A 9,702-nucleotide genomic window follows, 5' to 3' on the forward strand; every position below is an offset into this window, starting at 1 on the left:
AGAATCCCTCATGTAAAAGGGATAATGCTCTAAATCAAAGTACTTCACAAAAAGTGCATCCGAAAATACGCATAACAAAGCACAAAATGAATCCGTGCATAAAATTCTTGAGCAAATATAGAGATTAAAGACTTTTATGGATATTCAAACGAAAATAAGACTCAAACATACTTGAACAAAAAAGTGTCTTTATTTACAAAAACAAAAATGGCAGGTAAAGATACAAGAATGGAAAAAAGAAAAGAAAAGCTAAAACTGCAGCATCTCCTGAACCAGGATGAAGAGAAGTGTCCGCGCCCTCAGGAGAAGTAGGTGGATCCTCAGAAGGGGCAGTGTAATTTTGCCCCAAATTCCCTTAAACTAGGGACTAGGGAGGAGAAACTTCTCCTTCATGACTAGATGCGGCCGATAGAGATGATGTAGCAATTGCTAGTGGTGATGACTTTATTCCATATAATGGCAGATGGAATTTTAATAACAAGAGACTGGTTGATCCGACAAAGATAGAGCATTGGGTTGTTGTCAACTTTTTTGCGCGTTGTAACATACAAGGGCTAATAATCGATCTTATAAAATGTGGAAAAATGAAAGGAATTATGGTGGAAGATCCATTGGATGTTTTTGAAGAATCTCCACAATTCAGAAGGGCTCACTTGTGCCAAGCATACTTGGTAGCGGAAGCAAAACTCTACAATCATGGAATCAAGCTCTCCGCTCAAAGAAAACACACCCAAAGTAAAAGGATACGTGTAAAAATATGTAAAACCTTCCCTGGGAAGGGTCACTTGCTCCGATAGATCAGGAGAAATGATGTCCAACTCATAGCAGCGATAATGTTCCTTCACAGTAGGAATAATTGAAGGGCGAATTGAAGAAGGATACCTACTGACAGCCCATGAACGAGGGTTAGCAGTAGGGAGTTTCTCTTCGAAGTATGTTGTGGTGTTAATACTTCGGGGAATAATGGGACCTACCATTGGAAGATCAGAATCCTCAACTTTGCTCTTTTTCTTTGAAGATCCAGAGCATTTGGAAGAAGAAGCCATTGAATAAGAAAGAGAATGGGTTTTTGGTTTGAAGAAAATTAGGGAAGATGGAAAATAAGGATGCAAGTTAGAAGTTTGAGAAATTATGAAGTGCATAGGAGAAGGGTGATACATATAAGTAAAATTTTGGCGGCTAAATTCATGACCATGATTACCTCGATAATCGGCAAAGGTTGTGCTTAATCGTGGGATGACGCGTGTTTGGGGAATTAAATGCAGAGAGATGTGCGTCTAATCAACTGTCAGAAACTAACAAAGAGAATTATAGTAATTCCCCCTACCAACTTCCCGGTAACACAAGATTGTGTCACCAGAAAGCAGGGGACTATCTGTGTAGGGAAAAATATGATATGACACGTGGTTACCTAAAGGAAGGACACGTGGAACCGAAGACGGAGATGGTCACTGAACACAGCTATTCTATTTGTCATTGGGAGAGAATGCTCATAAAGGTGTATTAAATGCTTTGCAACCGGTAGCATTTTGTTAGCGGAAACGTAAAAGAAAGAACACAAGATTTAATGTGGTTCGGATCAAAATAATCCTACGTCCACCAGAGAACAATTGCCTTTTTATTATTAACAAAGGAAGGGGAGATTTTCCAATTACACTTAAGAGAATTTCTCTCTTAACTCTCTACTCACTACAATGTATTGTATTATTTTTGGGATGGTTTCTACAAATGAAGGAGTACATCTATTTATAGAGGTAAAGACCTCCTCTTGATGTTATTGGTGACATCAAACTACCTCCTCTTGATGTCATAGGTAACATCAAAGGAGGAATCTTCCTCCTAGCATCCACACCAACTCTTTCCACCAACTCTTCCAATTGGCATGCCATTGTTGACTAAACATAAACCAACATTTTCAATCTCCACCTTGGTTTGCGTTTCGAGCTTGCGTGTGAACAACTCTGGCCAAAACTTCTAAGTTTACCGGGAAACCCCGTTGCAAGAAACAAGAAGAATCAAACTATTATTGAACATACCACCTCCACCTAACAAATGTTCTCTTTGGAGTTGTATCAATTGATGCACACCCCCGCCAAGTCCTTGCAGTGTGCAAACTTAGCGAGCGGGACTATCTTGGTCAACATGTCTGCAACATTATTGTCTGTGATAACCTTCACGACCTTGATAGTTCCCCCTTCAACAACATCTCGAATAAAATGAAATCTAACATCAATATGTTTAGTGCACTCATGAAATCTCTGATTTTTCATTAGATGAATAGCACTCTGACTATCACATCTAAGAGTTGATTCTAGCTGAACCAAACTCAATTCTGCTACTAAACCTTTCAACTAGATAACTTCCTTCACCGCCTCCACTGCTGCCATGTATTCTGCTTCTGTCGTAGACAAAGCGACAATCGACTGCAGAGTCTACTTCCAACTAACGACACTGCCAACGAGGGTAAAGATGTATCCAGTTGTGGACTTTCTTCTGTTAAGATCTCTTGCATAGTCAGAATCCACATAACCGAGAACTGAAATACCTCCACCACTTTTTTGAAAGGTTAGACCAACACCAGAAGCTCCTTTGAGATATCTTAATATCCACTTGACAACTTCCCAATGTCTCTTTCCTGGGCTGGACATGTATCTGCTTACCACACTTATAGATTGAGCAATATCTAGGCGTATCATACCATAGCATACATAATGCTACCAACTGCACTAGCATAAGGAATCTTTGACATATAATCCACCCCATCCTCGGACTGAGGCATTTGTAACTCTAAAAGTTTAAAATGAGGAGCTAATGGTGTACTTACAGGCTTGCACGTATGCATATTGAATCTCTCGAGAACCCTTTCAATATACCTCTTCTGAGAAAGATGTACAACACCGTCTTCTCTTGAAATCTCCATACCAAGGATTCTCTTTGCAGCTCCTAAATCCTTCATGTCAAATTCCTTACTCAATAGTTTCTTCAAAGTATTTATCTCTGTAATGCTGTTAGCAGCAATAAGCATATCACCAATATACAATAGTAAATAAATCATTGAGTTACCAGACATCTTCTTGTGATACACACAACTATCAAATGTACTCCTTGAGAATTCATGTGTAGTCATGAATGCATCAAACCTCTTGTGCCACTGTCTAGGGGATTGCTTCAAACCATACAAAGACTTCTTTGGCATACTTGATTTTCTTTTCCCTCAGCTAGGAAACCTCCAGGCTGATCCATATAGATTGTCTCTTCTAGATCACCGTGTAAGAAAGCAGTTTTGACATCAAGCTATTGAAGCTCCAAGTCAAATTGTTCAACCAATGCTAGTAGCATGCGAATTGAGCTATGCTTCATGACTGGAGAGAAAATCTCATTGTAGTCAATTCCCTCCTTCTGATTGAAACCTTTTGCAACCAATCTCGCCTTGAACCTAGCATCTTCCACTTTAGGAATTCCCTCTTTCTTTCGGTAGACCCACTTGCATCCAACTATCCTCTTCCCCTTTTGTCTTTTCACTAAGACCCATGTCTGATTCTTGTGAAGAGACTCCATCTCTTCAGTCATGGCTAACCGCCATTGTGCGGCATCCTTGCAAGAAGTTGCTTCAATATACGAGGAGGGCTCCAGATCTTTAATCTCTTCTTGTGCAGCTACGAACGCATATGCAATCAAGTTTGCTTGATTTATAAGGCGTTCCGGTTCTCGTGTTTGCCTCTTCTCCCTCCCCTTCGCAATTGTGTATGGTTCATTGACAGCAAGTTCTTCAACGCCTACATCTTCTGACTCATCTTTAACCTGAGTCTCTTGATCCTTTTCCTTGGCAAGCTCCACCGGAAGCTCCACCTGCTCGTTGTTCTTGTTTCCTGAAAACTCCACGGAAACTTTACGGGGATCAAGTATAGAGGATTCATCGAAGGTGACATCTCTACTAACTATAAATTTGAGTAAAGACAAACACCAAAGTTTGTACCCTTTTACTCCATCCACATACCCTACGAATATGGCCTTCTTAGCCCTTGGTTCAAGCTTTCCTTCATTAACGTGATAATAAGCTGGACACCCAAATACTCGTAAGTATGAATAGTTAGAGGGTTCACCTGACCATACCTCATTCGGAGTCTTAAAGTCAATTGCCGATGCTGGAGATCGATTGACAATATGAGCAGCAGTGTGAACTGCTTCAGCCCAAAATACTTTGGACATTTTGGCTTGTAGGAGCATACAACGAGCCTTTTCAAGAAGAGTTCTGTTCATTCTCTCGGCAACTCCATTCTGCTGTGGGGTATGCCTGACAGTCCTATGTCTTGAGATCCCATGAACCTTGCAGAATTCATTAAACTCTTCATTGCAAAACTCCAAGCCATTGTCTGTGCGAAGATACTTGATTTTCCGCTCCATTTGATTTTCAACCAAAATCTTCCACTCTTTAAATGCTTCAAAAGCATCACTTTTTGCCTTCAAAAAATGCACCCAAACCTTTCGTGAGAAATCATCAATAAAAGTGAGAAGATACCTCTTTTTGCCCTTCGATGGAAGTTTAGAGGGACCCTATAAATCTGAATGGATGTAGTCTAGCACTCCTCTTGTCTTGTGTTTGCCAGTGCTGAAGCTGACCTTCTTCTACTTCCCTAGAATGCAGTGCTCACAGAAGTCAAGTGTGCTTATCTTCTCACCTTCCAAAAGGTTACGATTTCTCAACATATCCAGTCCACATGCGCTCATATGAGCCAGTCTCATGTGCCATAGTCTTGCCTTGTCATCATTAGATAACTGCTCTGTAGATGCATTTATAGAGCCAACAATGGTGCTTCCGGCCAATATGTAAAGGCCGTTCTCTAGCTTGCGTTTCAGCATGACTAAAGAATATTTAGTCACCTTTATAGTTCCTGCTTCGCTCATGTACCTGTAGCCTTGTTCATCCGGAGTACCCATGGAGATCAAATTCTTCTTCAGATTAGGAACATGACGGACTTGTGTAATAGTCCTCATGACTCCATCATGGCAACGAACCCGAACTGAGCAAATGCCAACTATTCCACAAGTTGCATTATTGCCCATTACTACGGTTCCTCCACTTTTCTCATAGCTGCTAAACCAGTCTTTTCGGAACGTCATATGCAGAGCACAAGCAGAGTCTAAAACCCATTTGTTTCCATAACTACTATTATTACACGATGTTATTAGTACATAATCATTATCAAAATCATGTACCCGTTCAACCGTAGATGCACTCGCCTTTTCCTTGGACTTTGACATTGGGCAATCTCGTTCAAAGTGCCCTTTCTTGCCACAACCCCAACACTCGGTATTCTTCTTGTTCACACGAGACTTTGATCTGTGCTTTGATTTGCTCTTTCCCTATTGGCTAGTCCGGCCTCTCACAAAGAGCCCATTTGCCTGGTCATCTCTATCTTCTTCAATGTGCCTCCGCACATCACTAGAGTTAAGTGTCTGCCGTACTTGCTCAAGCTTGATAGGCTCCTTGCTATACATCATTGAATTCTCAATATCGCGATATCCTGAAGTCAATGAAAATAGCAAAGCACATGCAAGTGTCTCCTCTTCCCTTTTAATTCCTGCAATCTGTAAGTCCATGACAAGTTTATTGAATGCATCTAAATGATCTTTTAACGAAGTACCTGACCCCGTCTTAAATGTGTGAAGACGTCGTTGTAACAACATTTTTGTTGTCACTGATCGGTCTTGGTATAGCCTTTCTAGCTTTTCCCATAACTGTTTGGCCGTCTCTTCAGTACCCATACTCATTTTACAAAGCACGTTAGGTGCAAGGGATAGTTGGATTGCACTTAATGCATCCCCTTCAATCTTCTCCTTGTCGGGAGATGATATATCCTTAGGATACTTTTCGTCAATAGCATGGATTGAACCTTCCCTCCACAGTAATACCATCATCTGGATTTTCCAGATATTGAAGTTGTTGCGTCCACTGAATCTATCAATTTCAAACTTCATGGAACTCATCTTTGCTTGTTCTTCCTCCTTGGATCGTTAAAGAATCATGTCGCTCTAATACTAATTGTTAGCGAAAACATAAAAGAAAGAATACAAGATTTAACGTGGTTCAGATCAAAATAATCCTACGTCCACCAGAGAACAGTTGCCTTTTTATTATTAACAAAGGAAGGGGGAGATTTTCCAATTACACTTAAGAGAATTTCTCTCTTAACTCTCTACTCACTACAATGTATTGTATTACTTTTGGGATGGTTTCTACAAATGAAGGAGTGCATCTATTTATAGAGGTAAAGACCTCCTCTTGATGTCATTGGTGACATTAAACTACCTCCTCTTGATGTCATGGGTGACATCAAAGTAGGAAACTTCCTCCTAGCATCCATACCAACTCTATCCACCAACTCTTCCAATTGGCATGCCATTATTGACTAAACATAAACCAATATTTTCACATTTAATAGAGAATATTATGCAGTATTAAGAACGACGGCCCGTTACAAGAAATTTGGCATTTATTTCCACCGTTACACCTTCATCAATGGCCCTAATAATTGACATTAAAGGAGGGCACGATCCTAAGACCTCCTTCCCAAGGCATAACTATAAATAAAGAGCTCATTTATCATTGTAAAGGAGACGAATTTTCTGGCAAACTTATACTACATTCTATACAAAGCTTATCGTTTACTTTCTTGCTTTTTGATCTCATCATTGCTGTGACCGGAAGTCTTGCTTCCGGAATCATCATGTCCGCTATTTTATCTATATTCTGAGGCTAAGTATAGTATTATTCTTCAATTTTTTTTATTATTTCGGGATCAAATTAGTTCACTTGTCTAAAAAAAACATACAAATTTAACTGTATCGTTTTACGGGTAAATAAAGAAAGTAATACCTGAGCACTAAACAAAGATTATAAGCATTTGCATTTTTAGTCTCCCTTCACTACTTGCCAGGCTTTTTTGAAGAAGTAAGAGTTATAACTTATAACCATCTATACCTGGGGACTTCTTCAGTACTGGGAAAATGTATAAGGCAGTTAATTGTACTTCCATTACATTAGTGCCAAAGGCTGCTCATCCTGCCACAGTAAAGGAATATAGGACAATAGCATGTTGTTCTGTCCTATATAAGATTATAGCAAAGATATCGACATCTAGAATGCAACCAATGATTGCTGATATCATCTGTCAAGCACATGCAGGCTTCATACCAGGAAGGAAGATTGCTGATTATATCATACTTGCTCGTGAACTAGTGAAGTCCTATTCCAGGAACCAAGTATCACTTAGATGTATGATCAAAATTGATCTTCAAAAGGCATATGATTATGTTGAATGACCTTTTCTAGAATAGGTCATGTTTGAACTAGGTTTCTCATCTCAATTTATTACATGGATAATGGAATGTGTGCATACACTAAACTATACCATTATAATAAATGGGGAACCAACCGTGCCTTTTAATGCTGCAAGGGGTCTTAGGCAATGGGACCCAATGTCTCCTTTTATTTTTGCTATGGCTATGAAGTACCTTAGTAGATGCCTTAGTAAACTCAAAGAAGTAAAAGCTTTTAAATATCATCCTAGATGTGCTAAACTGGGAATCACTCATCTCGGTTTTGCAGATGATCTACTTATGTTCACTAGAGGTGACCTAGCATCAGTAGCAACAATGCAATAATGCTTCCTTCACTTCTCTGCAGCTTCAGGTCTTCAAGCTAATATGGGGAAGAGCTGTGTGTATTTTGGAGTGGTTCAATAACAGGAGAAAGAAACAATCTTAGCTAAGCTTGGACTCAACCAAGAAAACCTCCCTTTCAAGTACCTTGGTGTACCACTAATAATAAAGAAACTGAACCTTATCCAGTGGAAGCCATTTGTTGACAAAATTATAGTTAGAATCACTTCTTGGACTGCAAAAAAACTCTCTTATGCAGGCAGGGTTCAGTTGGTACAATAAGTTGTATTTGGGGTGCAGTCATATTGGGCTCAATTATTCCTAATGCCTTCAAAAATACTGTCACTTATAGAGGCTTACTGTAGGAGCTTTGTCTGGTCTGGGACTAAGACAATTACAAGGAAAGCACTGGTAGCATGGGAAAGAGTATGCTCTCCAAAGTCCATGGGAGGATTAAACCTAATCAACATCAAATTGTGGAATAAAGCTGCTGTAACAAAAATATGTTGAGACCTCATGTACCTAAGAGGTCAGCAAATTCAGGATGCAGGCATTCCTCAACAAGCCTGTTGGATCATAAGGAAGATAATGGAAGCTAGAAGAGGATCTAAAGCTAATACAAAATGATGGAGCAACAAAGAAAATCATCACTAGCTTGATATATAAGCAGCTACTACCCAACAATGCCAGAGTGCCTTGGAAATGTCTCATGTATAGGAATGATGCTCGACCTAAAGGCAAGATAATTATGTGGCTGAGATTACAAGGTAAATTGTTGACCACTGAAAGACTCATAAGATGGGGAATGAATGAAGAACTAAAATGCGTCTTTGTCAAGCACAAGATGAATCAAGAGATCACCTGCTAGCAGGATTTGAATATTCCAAGAAAATCTGGGAAAAGACTATGCAGCGGCTTCAACAACAAAGCTACAAGCATACACATTGGAGCCACCATCTGGAATGGGCCATCAAAAGTGCAAAAGGGAGATCATCACCACAAGCTCAAATATTCAGGATGGCGTATGCGGAATGTCTCTATGCCATATGGATGGAGAGAAACCATAGAATTTTTGAGAAGAAGAGTAGAAATTGGGAAGCAGTTGCAAGAGAGATAGCAGTGATATGTCATGTCAGAGCAGCACCACGAGTCCAAACCATCATGTATAGCCTTCAGTTTTAGTAGATAGTTCGTAGTTTATGATGTATAGACTTTGTCTTTAGGTATTTTTTATATAGATAGTTGACTGAGTTAGTTGAGCTATGGTTTTGTAAAGATTTACACTGGTTAATAAAAAAGTTAGTTACCAAAAAAAAAAAAGCATTTGCATTGCAAGAGAAGACCAACCTAGGGTTTGGGGGAGGAGGAGGAGGGAGAGAGAGAGAAACTTGGTTCGTACTGTATCTAAAATGCAGTAATCGCAGAAAAGTTTAGATTATGTGCATTGTCAGTGTATATCACTAAAATCTTTTTCTAAAACATCATAATAAGTGAGAGAGCAGCATAACAAAATTTACACGATATACAGACAGCAGAGAAGTAGTGGGGACGCAAACACAATGTGGTCGACGACGGCGGACTGTATAAGAAAGGCGGCGAGTGAGGTGTTAGGGATATCTACGGGCCACTATGGTGGACACAAAGGAGATTGGTGGTGGAATGCAGTTGTCCAAGGTAAAGTGGAAGCAAAGAAGGTGGCTTACCTAAGTTTAGTAGGGAGCACTGACGAGGAGGAGAAGAGAGAGAACAGTCAAAGGTATAAGGTAGCTAGGAAGGAGGCGAAAATGGCAGTGACGGAGGCTAAGACGACAGCTTTTGCTCGTCTGTATGAGGAGCTAAGGAACAAAGGTGGGGAGAAGAAGTTATTCCGACTCGCTAAGGCGAGAGAGAGGACAACTCGGGATCTGGACCAAGTGAGGTGCATAAAAGATGATGACGGCAAAGTTTTGATGGGAGATGACCAGATTAAGAGGAGGTGGCAGACCTACTTTCATAAACTTCTAAGTGAAGAAGGGGATCAGGATATTATACTTGGGGAAT

The 9,702-nt window shown here is 40.0% G+C and overlaps 1 protein-coding gene across 1 annotated transcript; it reads left to right on the forward strand.

The window, feature by feature from the left end:
- Nucleotides 1-8,484: 8,484 nt before the first annotated feature.
- Nucleotides 8,485-8,844, forward strand: LOC138877607 (uncharacterized). Its single transcript, XM_070157232.1, has one exon. It carries the CDS (start codon nucleotides 8,485-8,487, stop codon nucleotides 8,842-8,844), a length of 360 nt encoding a protein of 119 aa, XP_070013333.1.
- The last annotated feature ends 858 nt before the right edge of the window (nucleotides 8,845-9,702 follow it).

This window comes from Nicotiana sylvestris, chromosome 9, assembly GCF_000393655.2.
Source record: "Nicotiana sylvestris chromosome 9, ASM39365v2, whole genome shotgun sequence".
Taxonomy (NCBI): domain Eukaryota; kingdom Viridiplantae; phylum Streptophyta; class Magnoliopsida; order Solanales; family Solanaceae; genus Nicotiana; species Nicotiana sylvestris.

Coding starts and splice junctions, on each gene's coding strand:
- LOC138877607 (XM_070157232.1), top strand. CDS start 8,485: ATGCGTCTTTGTCAAGCACAAGATGAATCAAGAGATCACCTGCTAGCA.